Genomic DNA, 14669 nt, shown 5'->3' with positions numbered 1-14669 from the left:
CTATAACATATTTTCCCAACTGAAGTAAGCACAACATCAAGGTCTTCAAGGCCGGGCATTCTGCATTCGGTCTAGCCACGGAGCCTCTCCGAACGGGTTAGCCAGCATCGGGCCATCCCAGTACGGTAAGGGCGCCCTGGTCGTGTTTCCTTGACCTACGAATGATAATTGGGAATGGGATGAAGGACACATAGTCATGCAAAGGTAGAAGCAAAAGCAAGTTCTGGCGTGGTATATGTATTCACTTCCTGCTTATGCCCCGGGTTGTCATGGACAAAAACAACTAGTATACATTCAGTAATCCCGAACGGTGAGCTTAGTTAGTAGTTCTCGGTGACCCTAAAGCATCGCCGAATCAGGTTAACTATAACGAACCAGTAAGGACCCCATAATTCCAAGAGGGAGTAAATCATTGAGTCCGACCGAGCTGTGAAGTCAATATGTCCTTCTCCCAGTATCAAGATCAGGACAGTGCGGTCCAGTCAGCAGATCGGATTCCCTGGGATCCCAATTGCTCAATCTTCCCGTCTAGAAAAGACCTGCCTCACATACCTGGTGCTCCCAAAGATGCTGCGTGGGTATGGGGAGAGAATGATCAGGTAGGATACTTCCTTCAGTCCGCGTCATATCTTGGATAATCGGGACTAATTTATTCCCAGATCGGACGGTTAAACTTGTTGACACCCACACGTGTCAAAGATGCGGCCTCTTCAGAGATCAAGACTGGCCAAATGATCCGGCTAGAGTGGGTGATATTATATTACCTCTCCGCATAAAAGCTCACTCCAGTTCTTTGACGGATACTTACTTATTATACATGGGCTCCTCCTATAGTCTTCCCCTAGGTGTACCCAACCCCCCTGCATTCGGTAGAGCAGGCTTTGTGCACAAGATCAAGCCTTTACAGGAGAACCTCATCTACGATGATCTGTATGAGTCATTGAACACCCAGAGCGGGACGCAGTGGGATGGATTCCGGCATGTAAGTGAGAAACTCTTCCGTAGCAGTATTGTAGTGTATTCCAAGCTCTATTTCATTTCATTCTATTCCCTTCGTGAAGACCCCACCACTCGGTATTCTAACATAATTACTAGTTTTCACACCTTTCGTCAGGAATGTTCTATAACGGAGTGCGTATACCATCCCTAACCGCCCCAATCAATCAAATCAATCTCTACTAAACAAAATTAAAAAAAAATAGACCACAGCCACCGACATCACAGGCTCGACCCCGACCCTGAACAACAGCATCCACCACTGGTCCGCCACCCACGGCGGCATCGCCGGCCGCTGCCTCCTCCTCGACTTCTACACCTACGCCCAGACCCATGGCCTCCCCTATGACCCCTACCAAGGCAGCGCCATTTCCTTCACCGACCTCCAGGCCTGCGGCCACAGCCAGGGGATCAACATCCTACCCGTCTCCCAGGGCGGGGATATCCCCGTGGGCACGATCCTAATGATCCGTTCGGGGTTCGTGGCCAGGTATAATCAGATGTCTCCAGAGAATAGGGCCGATATTCTGCGGAACGAGAAAACTGAGTATGCGGGGCTCAAGCAGGAGGCGGCGATGCTGGACTGGCTGCATGATTGCTACTTTGCGGCGGTGGGAGGGGATGCGCCGGCGTTCGAGCGCTGGCCGCCCCAGGAAGAGTATTTCCTGCATGAGTATGTGTTAGCATTGTGGGGGATGCCAATTGGGGAAATGTGGGATTTGGAGCGCGTGGTTGCGTTGTGTCGAGAGTTGGGTAGGTGGACTTTCTTCATAACGAGTGCGCCGGCCAATGTCGAAGGTGAGTAAGGTAGCGGAATCGCTGGATCTGATGTGTTGGATGGAGGGTGTGTTTGCTAACGACTAAATGGGGTGTAGGTGGGGTTAGTTCGCAGGCGAATGCGATGGCGATTTTCTAAGGTTGGGTGGTGTTGAGGTATGCGGATAAGAGTGGTAGATTGTTAGTGTGTGTACTAGGGGCTTGTCCCTTCTACTTTAAAATAGCTGCGATATGAAATCCATGCTTGACAATAATCCAACAAAGAATCAATAGAATAAACAAACCAAGTACTTATCAATATCAACCAACCTACGTGTCCAAAACCCTACTTCCTCAACTTAAACTCAATCACCCCCATCGTCCCCGGCAACCGAATAACCCTCACCACCTCATATCGCCGATCCGCCTTCAAGATCAAATCCCTAAAATCCTGCTCACTCCGCTGCTTACTGTTGGCAATCACCATCATCGCCACATCCACCTGACGAACGAGATGTTCCTCGCGCAGCGGCACCGTACCCCGAGCCGGCACAATGCTCTCATTGATCAGCACCGAGCAGTCCGGGCGCGCCTCCAGCGCTGGTGCGAACTGCCGCAGCACGCGAACACAGTCCTCGTCGCCCCAGTTGTGCAAACACGAGCGTATGTACCACGCTTTCACGTCCTCCGGGACGACCGGCTGTGGTTGGAAGAAGTCGTGCTGGCTGAACTCGACGCGCGAGAGCAGACTCGGGTCAGCGCATTGGGAGTTTTCTGAAAACATGGTTTCCGAGATGTCTTGCACTGTGAAGGACCATGTCGGGAATTGCTGTTCGGATTTCAGTGTTTGGTTTGGTAGGAGGGAGATATATAGAGAGAGAGTATGGATGGGGGATAGAGACACAACTGGAAATATCAACATCATACCTTGGCGAGTTCGAGGGCGACATGGCCGCTGCCCCCGCCCACGTCAATGAGTCGGCCTTCGGGATGGCCGCTGGTTTTGATCCATTCAACTAGGGCGGCGGAGGATCGATCCACTAAAAATGTAAGTCAGAAGTATTGCAAGAGACAGTGAAGCATTGTGTGGGTGGCCGTGGTACGTACACTTGGCAATCCCCTCCTGAGCGACGGCGAACCGAGCCCCCTTCTTCGGGTTCTTCTCATACCACTCGTAGAAAGGGGTGCCCCAGCTGTATGTAATATCATCAGTTTGGCTGTGGCTTTGAAATATTAAGGTTTAATTCTTCGAGTCGTGCATGCCCTACCGATATTTGAACGGCGACAGATGACTCTCTTCTGCCGCTGGATACTCCTTGAAGTAGTTCGCTGTCTCGACACTCGCTTTGTGCATCTCATCTAATCTATCATCCCGCGTTCCTATCAGCACTAAAGAGTATTTCTCATCTTTAAAATAAAGTTCACTCCAGAGAGAAGGGGGTGAGGACATACTGCATCTCCACCTGTGCCCGCAACTCGCGATCCCGGACCAACACCTCCGAAAAGGCAGTATGGCGAAAAACCCCGTCCTCGACTTCCTCCGCGATATTCAGCGTCGCCAGCAACCGCAACAGCCGCGCCAACTTGGCTGGATCCAGTCGCACGCGCTCGCCAAGCTCTGACAGTGTCATGCAACCACCGGCGAGCGGGATCTGGTCGTACACCCTGTGCTCAAGCATAACTTGCAGCGCGGCCAGATCGAAGTGACTGCCGAAAACCTCGCGGTGGAAGGTCAGAGGTCCTGCAACAAGGCGGGTGAGGCTGGTGGCCGCATCCATAAGTTGGGCTTTGGTGGTGTTGAGGTCCAGCGTGGGGTCTTGCCAGAGGGGGTGGTCCGTGGAGCTGGTAAAGGTGGGTTCGGGGACATTGTGCGCGGTGAGCTTGGTGATGATGGCTTGGGTGAGGGTGTTGATGGTCGTGGCTAGGGAGAGGAGGGTTGGCGCTGAAGTGGTCATTGTGGATGAGTAGACTTCTTCCGATGGAGAGATTGTTGTATTGAAGGCAGGAATGAGGATGGGGGGATGTCGCCTATTGTCGGGGAGGAATGGGTATTATAGATACCCCTGTTGCCTTTATGCATAATGGACATATTGCGCATTCGGGATATTGTCGAATTGGTAATGGCCGAAGGGGTGTCGGATGGTGTGAGGGCAAGCTCGGTGAAAGAAACAGCAGGGATTTTGCCTATCATGCAGTTACGTAGTCGTGTTGTTGTACTGCTTTAGTGACCATTCTCTGAGAATCTATCATTGATTCTTATATGAGCAGGATACCCGTCGTTGGATACGGTTATAGTTACACGGTGTACAATCTAGGTTCATTCAGCTGCAGTAACCGTATCCAATCCGTTAATATGCCCAACAAAGTAGTCCCACAAAGACACAGCAATGTTACCATCCCAGCGGTCCATCGGTGTTACTAAAGGTACCATTTGGTCCATCCTTGTCCAAAGTCGCGAGGTGAACCGTCTGCAGCGCACCACTCTCCGGGGTGCCCCAGCCGCGGAAACCGTTGAAGTTGGTGGCACAGAATCCCGGGTCGCTCGCGTTGACTTTCCACCCCTTAGGCCCATAAAGACTGGCGTAATGGCAGGCGATCATGTTGAGCGCCGCCTTGGAGCTGCGGTAAGCGGGGAATTGAAAGGCAGCAAATTGATCCTTGGGGTCCAACCGGCCGGTACACGACCCCAAGGCTGAGGATACAAAGACAATCCGCGGCACAGCGGCCTTCTCTAGCAGAGGGATAAAGGCTTCCGTAGTGACGACTTGGCCCGTGGTGTTGATGTCAAAGCTCGCTTGCCAAGTTTGGCGGAGGGAGGTGCCTTCGGGCAAGCGTCCCTCGGTGATCACACCGGCGTTGTTGATGAGGACGTCTAACCGACCGAACTGGTCTGCCACCTGCTTGGCAGCCGACTGAATGGAGGTGTCATCGGTCACGTCGATGATCACTCCGTCGACGGTCAATCCTTGGCCTTTGAGCTTGGCAATAGCTTCTTCGCCCTTGGCGGCATCGCGGTAGCCCATGAGCACGTGGTAGCCCGGGTGGTCGGTAGCCAGCTTTTTGGCGACCTCGAAGCCGAGCCCCTGGTTGGCGCCGGTGATAAGGACGATTGTGCTATCAGGAGAAGCCATTTTGTGCAGTCTAGATGAAGAAAGGGTTGAGGCGATGTGAGACAATCTTCTGAGGGCAGGAGAGGCGGGGAAGCGATTCATTGATTTGAGAAAGAGGAATGTGGAAGAGGAGAAGGAGGGGAAGGGTCCTTCAAGGGGGGCTGATAGGGCAAGCAAATCCTAACGACTCGGGGAAGGCGAAAAAGGGCGTCGGCGAGGACGGAGCTATCGGCATTAACGACGAGCTATGCACAGTTAAAACCCGGTACTTTACCATCAAACATCACATCAATACAAAGAAGATGTAATCAAGGCCCCCCATAATCCAATGCCCCGATTGCCTGACTCCGTCCCCGAACCCCCGCGGGCAAGGTCAGCTTCAATCATCCAATTAGGACAAATACTGAGGTTAGCGCTTACTATCAATATTCCTATTATTGTAGGTTTCTGATCCACCAGCCCACTTGCTATATTTAACAAAAAAGCTTATTGATGATAAAATCTTCCCAAGCTTCCGTGATCGGGATTCGAGCCTCTGATCCCTGATGGGTTCGGCTACTTTCACAGAGTACCACGACAGCACCTTCTGACCCTCCCTTGCCTGTGTCTGTCTCTGCTTATACTGTCCGGCTATTTCTCATTTAGAAGAGCCCGTCGCTTCGGTTTACCACAATAGAAGGGAGTGTCAGGCTCCCCCGCATTTTCAGTCCCCTCCTCTTCTCTTCCTTTACTCGATTTACGGGCCGGTCACTGTGCGCCATGTAGTTTATAATGAGGGCACAATGCGTTAGCGCTGAGGTAAAGCCCGTTAAATACTGCTACCAGAGTATGATTATTCTCACGCGCTTAATCGTAGAAACGATCGCTAAATGTAAAGATGAAGTGGCCTTTGAAGGCTGCATTCTCTAATGACTGAAAATATGGCAGGAACCCTTTCGTTAGCTGATAGGGCTGAGCACATGAACCAGGAGGTTGCTATACCTCGGTACTCTTGATATAATATTTATACTTCGAGTGATATATACGCGAGTAGTACGTCTATTTTTACCAGTATTTCTGCTTCACCCCAAGAGAGAAGCCTTGGAGGACACTATTAGTGCAAGGGGAAAAATAAAGACAACAACTTTGTCTCGTATGCCGAGCTATGGATATTAGTATTCTGTATCATGATGCCAAAAGTATATCGGCAATTGACACTCGTAGGACCATAGACATGTCAGGAGTTTAACCTAGACAAAATTGTGTCGCTTACTTTAGGTGTCTACTTGGCATTACCATAATCACGTCTCTGGCCTTTACTCATATTGAATAGAAACTCCAATGATGACAATCTTCACAATGTCCTATTCGGGTCTGGCACCGTACCGCCGACAAAACATCATATCCCCAACTGCAAAAGGGAACAGACAAATTTGCGAGCCCCGTAAAGACAAGCAACGGAGAAAGCGAGCTAGACTGCAACGAGAGGAGAAGCCTTGGCCTTGCTGGCACTTTCCGTGCCACTCATACGGTCCCAGTGCTCCGGGCCCTTGAACTTGCCGTGACGCTTCCCAGCTGCACGTCGCTCGATCCACTCTTTGCTCGTGAGCTCTTCCTCCACAACTCCATCTGCTAACGGTGGAATAACCCCACTGCCAGGCAGGCGCTTCAGCACTACATCGTCGCGCGGTCTCGAGAAGTAGATGAGGGAGTACCGATCCACGAGCTTCTGAGTGCCCAAGGGAGGGTCCACGCGGTGCACATTCGAGCGAAAGAGGCCGTTTGTGAACTTCACCAACGCATCGCCCAGATTGATGATCGCATGACCGGGCCGTGGCTGTACCCACGGCCATTCGTCCCAGTCGTTCTCGCCGTACTGACGGCCAGGCTCGACCACGCGCAATCCCGACAGACGGTTGAAGAGAACCGTGATGCTGCCGAAGTCAGTGTGCTCACCCAGCGCGGTGCGACGGTCCGTGTCTGGCTGAGGAGGAACCTTCAGGAACCGGACGTGGTCTCCGGACTCGGCGGAAAGTCGGTGCAAGTCGGCGAATGTGCCCTTTGGGAGGTCGAGAAGCGATTCTAGGGCGGCCAGGATGGTCAAAGCAACTTCATGACAGCTCTGCGTAAAGGTCTGGAGGATTTTCTGACTATCAAGCAAGAGAGGCGGCTTTGGGATACTGTAGCCGGGCTGCATTATATCGTCTTTCCCGATCTGAGAGTAGAGATGCCATGTGAGACATTTGCTAATGTTCTTGAAATTACCTGTCGACTTACATTCCATACTTCCATGCGGTCTCGAGTGCCATTACGGTCAATGACTGTTCCGCCAGGGGCAGTGTATCTGTGTATCCGGTGAGAGGTCTGAGAAGGTCACATAGGGCTACAGGTACACGTACCCTAGAAACTGGCCCGTATCGTAAGGACGTTTCTCCTCGGAAGGCAGGTCAAAGACCTTCTTCTGCAGAGTGAAGGTCTCTTTGACGAGGTCGAGTAGCTGCTGGCCCTTCTCACTGTGGTCCAGCTTCAGGTAAAAGAACCCATAATGCTTGCAGGCCTCAAATAAACGCCTGGCTTCGTCAGAATCAGGGTCATTGACGAGTTTGTCATAGTCGATGACTTCAAGTTGCGCTAGGTTGAGGCCCTCGGGAAACGGGGGTTCTTCTTGGAAGGCTTGTTTGTCCATATTATGTGACAATTTCTAATATGGTTTCAGAGATAAGAAGTCCACAGTACAATAAGGGCATGCGATAACAGTTTCTTATTGTTTCGCTTGGACTAAACGCTTCTTAAAAGTGAGACAGATTGTCTGACATGACTTGATTCGCTATGCACATCCGCAGGTTTAGGGGTTTGCCGTATAGGGCTTTGTCCGGTCACATCCAGAGTAGGAAGGACCGAGGGCTGGTGAAATCGAAGACAATTGTTGCATTCCGTCGTACGGCCATTGAGGGAATTGAAATAGATCAACATCCCCATACCTTTTTTATAATGGAGAAAACGAAACAGATTTCCCTTATGTTTAGATAGTGCATCACGGTACCATGTACCCTCTCCAGGTATGTATTGATATCGAAAGCCAACAAGATGGCTTTGTGAACGTAGTATAGGTGGAGAATAAATTTCAAGCACTCCGTATAACCCTACATATTTTGATTAAACCAAGACATGGGTGTCTTCCAATACAAGCCACCAAAAGGTTGTACTGAAGGCTGCAGCAACTGCTATCGAGACGGAGGGCTCAAGTGGGAGATTAAATGAGTAAAACTCTTTGAAAAAGCAATGATGCTGTTATTGAGTGCGTTTTACTTCAGAGAGAGATCATAGAAAACATTTGCGGCCACCAGAGCTGTTCATAGTTGTTACATATTGCTTCTCATTTAGTGAAGACCAAGTGGCAAGTTGGTATACAATTCTCTAATTCATCAAATGATTTTATCAAGCTTCAACCATCGTCCCGCGACATATGGTAGGTAGTATTAACTCTATTTTCAAGGTAGATCAAAATGCAGATATGTCGACTTCGGGTTTCAGCACCACAGCGGCCCTTGTTCACCGAACTCAACACCAAGGCCACTCTACTTGTGCCCGCCAAAGACACCTTCAAACGAAGGCCTTGCAAAACTGTTTATATGTACGCTTCTAACGTCCAGGTGATCTCCAACTCGTCGGGCTCGCATTACGTCACGGGACCAAATGTTAAAGCCCTGAATATGATAACTTCGTTCGTGAGGGCCATTATTGTGCTTGAGCCACCTCACCTGGTCCTTGAGGTGACTTAAGTATCGGATGGAAGAGTGATAGTATAATATATTTGGTGGCTTTCAGGTCTGTCTAGAACATCAAGCTAGTTGGTAATCGTTGAAGATCAATGCATATATATTTACTTGAATATAGTATCTTACGGTGCTCACTACGACTACTTAGTTCGAATAGTCTCATAGCCAACATTAACAGCAATAAATAATTATTTGTTAATGCATTCAGTTGGCCATTTTCTTTCTGGCACTCCAGTACGGGTCGTTTATCGGCCAAGCCTGATACGGCTCGGGCCGAGCAGAAAGGGAAAGTCCGATTCTAATTTGTTCAATTATCCTCTGCACTATTATGTCATTCAATGTTATGCTAGTTTATGCCCTGATCCGTACACTTTGCCGTTCAACGCGTGTTAGCCCCAAGTCCCTCGAAATAATTATGGTCGGGTAGCAACACTGCGTTATGATGAGTTACAGTATGGTCATAATCCAAATCCAAATCATTTATCATTATCGGCACATGTCGACTGGAAGGGTAGACAAGAGTGCCTGAGAGTCTAAGATTATGGAAAGATTTTGTCATGTCTTCTCTCTGCATCAAGCGTGTATGAACAGCAAGTGAGCTAAAAAGAGAGGCCTGGTAACGTAATTAATCATCTGGTTTCTTTGTCACATTTGAGAGCTAGTACTAGTGAGCACAAATGGAGAAACCGCATCCCATGGGAAAGCCTCAAACGGCTCCCGAGGTAGCTGTGCGCTCACTGATTCGAAGAAACTGTTTGGCAAAGACCATAATGGCCAAGTTATTCGCCTCCCAAGGATTATTGCGATCTACGATGTCAATCGTAAAGTCACGGAAGAGCTGCGCTTCAAGTCAGACCAACTGAGATTCCAGGCTGAAGGGCATGCAGAAGTAAAAAGTATGAGACGTACCTGGCAGCACAGTTTTTGAGTCTCCAGCTGAGCGATGTTCTTCCCCAAACATACGCGCGAACCATACCCAAAACTCATAAGATACCTGTCCATCTCTTTTGATCGCGCCTCATCCTCCAACCATCGCTCAGGCCGGAACAAGTGCGCATCGTGGCCATAGATCTTCGTGTCACGATGAACCACGTATGGGTTGGCGCCCATTTCCGTTCCGCCGGGGATATACGTATCATTCAGCACCTTGATCCCATCCTTGGCTATGTAGCGGGGCATTATCATAGGGGTGGAAGGCGAGTAGCGCAGCGTTTCCTTGACACAGGCCATGAAGTAGGGCATCGCATTTGTCTCGTCATATGTGACCACTGGGTTCGAGAGCAGGCCTTTCCCCTCGTACGTGGTAATCTCTTCCATGAGTGATTGGTAGATCTGTGGGTTTTGCACTACATAGTTCACGAAGGGGCAGATGAAGGCCGAGGTAGTGTCTGAGGCGGCGACCATCAGCACAAAGCATTCGGTCTTGATCTCTTCGATGGTCATCAGGCTGCCATCCTCGTTGCGGGCTTTAAGCAGACTGTGTTCATTCGAAACAGGGTAACAGATGATTAGCGCCTTCATGGGCCGAGAAGGCTGGGAGATGAAGGGCACCTACTTGGACAGGAAATCATCGTATCCTTCGGCGAAGCGGTCTTTAAGTCGATGCTCAAGCATGTCATCGCGAAACTGATTGCACCGCATTAGCAAGGTGAAAGTGAATTCTTTGCATGCGCCCAAATTCTTCGTGCCCCTCTCACCTTCATAATCTGCCCCGTCCCAGTACTATCTCCCGGCTTCGGCATTAGATACCTCTTGAACAAGGGGTTCTGAAAAATCGGATTAGCTAGCCACGGCAACGCCGCGATGAAGCCCGCCAACGGCGCCATATCGTGAAAATGATGGATTAGCCCTCCAATGTCGCGCGTCTCCCGCACAAAGCCGACCGGAGAGCCGAATGCCAGCTGCGTCACTAGGTCATAGACGAACCACTGCGCATACTCAGCGAAATCCAGCGGGTTGCCGGTTTTGGCATGCTTGTTGCGTAGGGTGGAACAGAACTCAAGAATGCGAACATCCATGTCGGACTCCAGGCGGCGCAGGTTAGACATAGAAAATGACGGAGCGATGCGTTTGCGCTTGGCCGCATGGTCCTCGTGTTTGAGGGTCTGGAATGGTGGCGGGATGTCTCCGAGGATGCCGGTGCTGTAGAACTCGGTCTTATCGGCGCGACGATGGTAGACCACGGGGAGGAGGAGAGGGTCGCTGAAGGCCAGGAGATTGGGCGCTACTCGGACGATAGGGCCTGATTGTTGATGTGTATTAGTGACACTGAGCACTGTACTACATTATGGTAGTTGTAGTTTCAGACCATATTTTTTGTGCATTTTAATACCACGAGTGTGGGCATCCTTTTGCGCCACAATGTACAGCTTATAGAAATCCGTGAGACTCCCCCAGATCGGTCCAGGAAAGTTACGAAGAGGGTGGAAGTAGCGATTGTACATCAAGCGAAGAACAACGTAGGAGCCGAATAGGGTGAAAAGGATCCTTGCGGCGTCGCATAGGCCAATCTGGCCAATCTGGCCCAGAGAAAAATAGTCCTGCATCCTGAGCGCTACCATGGTAGTGTCTGCGAGCGAAACGTGTAGTCTATTCCTCTCAGGTACTAACATCGAGATGTCTGCTTGATATAGTACACTTTGATTTGTGCCGGCCATCGTCCCATTACGGAAAGCCCCGACGACGGATTAGTGCATGCCGATCTGCAGGACTATACTAGGCATCATCCTGCGGTTGGCTGCGAGCAAACTTCTACGCTGTTCAGCTCTGATCCCAATCATACAAAACTAGAATGGAGACCAACAAACTCCGTGACGCACTGTCAGTTAAGCGCTTGACTCCTCATACATACGAAAAATATTTCGAGTCGGCGTATGCAAATGGACAAGGTAATAATTTTCCAATCTTCGAAGGGCAACAACACAGGCTGACCAGCTCTAAAGCTGCCCATGGCGGCTTCATCGCGGCACTCTTTGCAGAGGCAGCGCGAGTGCATTTAAGCGAGTGGGATGTTTTTAACCCTTTGACCCTACAAAATCTGCATGTGGAGTATGTGCGGCGCGTTGCGATCCATAGAACTGGAGTCTTTGAAGTAGAAGAAATACAGAAGGGGACCCTTACCAGCCTGCTTCATATACGACTAGTACAGGATGGCCAAGTACGAGCATTGTGCTACATACGGTAGGACAATACAAATGTATAGATGAGAAGATGCTGATGTTAGACAAAACCAGATATGGTCCTTGGATTAAAACTCCGGCGATTGCTCTGGACCCCGAAATTGAGCGAAGGCGAGCCGAGCCAGTTCCTCGAATGGTCATCGACGACGAAGAGAGTGTTCAAGATGAGTCGTGGATACGGTGTAGAATCAGCCACGACCCCTACTCACGCGTCAGAACTCATTTCGATTACATTCTTCCGCGAGATTCTCGACTTGGCTCGACCAAGGTTGTGGAATGGATAGGTCCTCGGTTTGCTCACGACCGTTTGACAAATGAATGTATTCCGATGATTAGTGACCTTTGGCCACAGATTCCAGATAACTTCAAAGCGGAACGAGTGGAGCCGTCGCCTTATAGCGCGGTCGGGATGGTGAACCGGATGGTGGAGGTGGAGGACAAGAAGGTCGGCATGAGGTTGACTAAAGAGGACGCAGAGACGTGGGTGACTGCTTGGTATCCCACAATGACACTAGAGCTACAGCCGCACAAGCCATTGCCAGCCGAAGGCGTTAGATGGTTATTTCAAGAGGCCCGTACTCAGCAGCTTACGTCGAAGAAAATGGATGTTGAGCTTCGGATTAGCGATGTTGAGGGTGATTTGGTGGCGATAGGCCAGTTATCAGTGCTGGTTGTACCCAAGGAGAGAAACGGCGGACGGGCAAAGATTTGACAAATATTTAGATACGAATAGTATATACCCTCGCTATGATCTAACCTTACTCATCTCTCGCGGGAAACCTAACACAACTTCCATGAGAAAATATGGGCCCTGACAAATATGTCCCGGCTTAGAGCTTCGAGGATCTCCCAACATCTGCTGCCATCTTTCTGAGCTCCCTTCGGAGTATCTTTCCACTGCCACTTTTCGGAATAGCGGACACATATACCACACCGCCCCTAAGTTGCTTATGAGCAGCTAATCGAGAGCTCACAAAGCTCAGGATCTCTGATCCAGGAATTTGGGCGCGATCCGCAACCACGTATGCCCGCGGCAACTCGTTTCCAGACTCCGAATCGGTCACACCAACCACCGCCGCATCCTGGATCAAAGGGTGGGACAATAGCAGACCCTCAATCTCAGCGGGTGCAACTTGAAGACCCTTGTACTTGATGAGCTCCTATACCGAGCACGTGAGTTAGTAGAGATAATATTTCGCTCGTTGTAACGCTCAACCTACCTTCTTCCGATCAACGATATACAACAGTTGTCCTCGTTGCTGGCCGATATCGCCAGTCTTGTACCAAGCACCGTCCCGGGTAAAACAGTTTTGAGTGGCTTCGGGATTCTCGTGGTAGCCTTGCATTACATTTGGTCCGGAGATTAATAGCTCTCCCTCTTCGCCATCGCCCACGTCCCTCTCGTCGTCGTCCACGATACGGAGACGGCAATTGGGCATTAGGGCTCCCACACTGCCAGAGTTGTCGTTCAAGCTGCCGTCCCAGGGGAGCATTGTCACCCCCCCGGACGTTTCCGTTAGCCCCCAAGTTTGTGTGATGAGGCAGCCGAGACGTTTCTCAGCTGCTGCTTGCAACTGTGGCCCCAGAGGTGCGGCCCCTGACAAGGCACGTTGTAGACTTTGAAACTGGTCCGTGACGTGTGGCGACTTCGCGATCATAAGATAGATCGGCGGGACCGTGAAGAACTCAGTGATCTGGTATCTTTTGTTGTATTCGAGGAATTTCGCAAAGTCAAACCGGCGCATCCAGTACACCTTGACACCGGAGATGGCGGCGATGGTGAAGTATCCCTGACAGCCACCAATATGGGCTGTGGGTAAATGTGCCAGTGTCGTACCGCGATAGACGTAGCTAGGATCGCTGTGCCGTCTTTGCAGGATGTATTCTCGATCTAGTAGGGACGGAAGAAGTGAGGAAGAGACCAGATTCTGGTGAGACAATCGCACCCCTATTTACCAGAAGAATAAGTCAGTCCTTGAATGTGTATTCCAAATTAATGGTATAAGGTAGATCAACACTCGTGGACGTACCCTTCGGAAGCCCGGTCGTTCCGCTGCTGTACAGAAGACATATCGTCCGATTCTTAAGGGTTTCAGGATCTTGTATTCGTTCCCAATCTAGCCTTTGGTTTGAAAACCAAGGTTCTTGGAGGTAGTTGCGATCGGTGGCTGCACATCTGAGTTCTCTCCGATGTCCCATGCTCTGCAAGATGAGCACGCGATTCAAGGAGATACCACAATTATTTGCGGCAGAAATGGCAACCTCAGAACAGTCTTCGCTGGCTAGCACAATATTGCTCCTTGCTCGCTTGATCTGAGCAGCCAACTCCGATGCAGTACAGGTAAACGATGCGGACGAATAAACGCCCCCGGCAGCGATGACTCCATAGAACAGCACTGGCAGCATGACCTGTCCGGAGGAAATGACAGTTACTACATCCGTAGATGGTGAGCAGCCGACGCCAAAGTCATGTCGGAGATGGTATGCGACGCGCTTGGTCAGAATTCGTGCCTGGCCCTTTGTGATCTGGTTGCTTGGATCGTCTGCCTCGGCATGGAGGACGGTGTCTTCCTCGGTCCAGGAAATGGGAGAGTCTGCGTATCTTAGCAAAAAAGAAATCTCACTTCTCCGATGATTATCATTGTTGTGTCCTTACCAAATATCACCGACAACAAATCGAGTTGCGGGAGGTTGTAATCCTTACGGGGCAAGTACACGGCCATGATAGGCGTCTAGATTGCCTCTCGTTGTTGTATAGTCAAGGTACAAGTGTGTAGACGCATTCGCAGGGACAAATGATCATATAGCCCCCATGATTATGAATGAGTAGACTTACATGCAGCTGGTGTCTCAGCCCCTGGCCGATGCAC

The 14669-nt window shown here is 50.3% G+C and overlaps 7 protein-coding genes across 7 annotated transcripts; 2 read left to right on the top strand and 5 right to left on the bottom strand.

The window, feature by feature from the left end:
* Positions 1-440: 440 nt before the first annotated feature.
* AtWU_09525 (uncharacterized protein) lies at positions 441-1912 on the top strand (the record flags this gene model as incomplete). The annotated part of the gene is made up of 6 exons (XM_035504631.1): positions 441-599; positions 660-745; positions 835-982; positions 1096-1131; positions 1203-1794; positions 1872-1912. 6 exons carry the CDS (start codon positions 441-443, stop codon positions 1910-1912), a joined length of 1062 nt encoding a protein of 353 aa, XP_035360524.1.
* Positions 1913-2098: 186 nt separating this feature from the next.
* AtWU_09524 (sterigmatocystin 8-O-methyltransferase precursor) lies at positions 2099-3707 on the bottom strand (the record flags this gene model as incomplete). Its single annotated transcript, XM_035504630.1, has 5 exons — positions 2099-2581; positions 2680-2792; positions 2860-2945; positions 3021-3116; positions 3205-3707. The coding sequence occupies 5 exons, from the start codon at positions 3705-3707 to the stop codon at positions 2099-2101; spliced, it is 1281 nt and encodes a 426-aa protein (XP_035360523.1).
* Positions 3708-4142: 435 nt separating this feature from the next.
* AtWU_09523 (carbonyl reductase) lies at positions 4143-4883 on the bottom strand (the record flags this gene model as incomplete). The annotated part of the gene is made up of 1 exon (XM_035504629.1): positions 4143-4883. The coding sequence occupies one exon, from the start codon at positions 4881-4883 to the stop codon at positions 4143-4145; it is 741 nt and encodes a 246-aa protein (XP_035360522.1).
* A 1429-nt stretch (positions 4884-6312) lies between these two features.
* On the bottom strand, positions 6313-7527 carry AtWU_09522 (1-aminocyclopropane-1-carboxylate oxidase; the record flags this gene model as incomplete). The annotated part of the gene is made up of 3 exons (XM_035504628.1): positions 6313-7056; positions 7119-7185; positions 7241-7527. 3 exons carry the CDS (start codon positions 7525-7527, stop codon positions 6313-6315), a joined length of 1098 nt encoding a protein of 365 aa, XP_035360521.1.
* Positions 7528-9326: 1799 nt separating this feature from the next.
* AtWU_09521 (cytochrome P450) lies at positions 9327-11166 on the bottom strand (the record flags this gene model as incomplete). The annotated part of the gene is made up of 5 exons (XM_035504627.1): positions 9327-9458; positions 9530-10097; positions 10176-10246; positions 10318-10862; positions 10929-11166. 5 exons carry the CDS (start codon positions 11164-11166, stop codon positions 9327-9329), a joined length of 1554 nt encoding a protein of 517 aa, XP_035360520.1.
* A 245-nt stretch (positions 11167-11411) lies between these two features.
* On the top strand, positions 11412-12511 carry AtWU_09520 (thioesterase family protein; the record flags this gene model as incomplete). The annotated part of the gene is made up of 3 exons (XM_035504626.1): positions 11412-11508; positions 11563-11800; positions 11854-12511. 3 exons carry the CDS (start codon positions 11412-11414, stop codon positions 12509-12511), a joined length of 993 nt encoding a protein of 330 aa, XP_035360519.1.
* A 118-nt stretch (positions 12512-12629) lies between these two features.
* On the bottom strand, positions 12630-14522 carry AtWU_09519 (AMP dependent ligase/synthetase; the record flags this gene model as incomplete). The annotated part of the gene is made up of 4 exons (XM_035504625.1): positions 12630-12959; positions 13020-13747; positions 13830-14393; positions 14456-14522. 4 exons carry the CDS (start codon positions 14520-14522, stop codon positions 12630-12632), a joined length of 1689 nt encoding a protein of 562 aa, XP_035360518.1.
* Between the last annotated feature and the right edge of the window lie 147 nt (positions 14523-14669).

Source organism: Aspergillus tubingensis, assembly GCF_013340325.1.
Source record: "Aspergillus tubingensis WU-2223L DNA, scaffold_11, whole genome shotgun sequence".
Lineage (NCBI taxonomy): Eukaryota > Fungi > Ascomycota > Eurotiomycetes > Eurotiales > Aspergillaceae > Aspergillus > Aspergillus tubingensis.
Note: the sequence above shows the minus strand (reverse complement) of the source record. Positions and strands in the feature narration are given on the sequence as shown.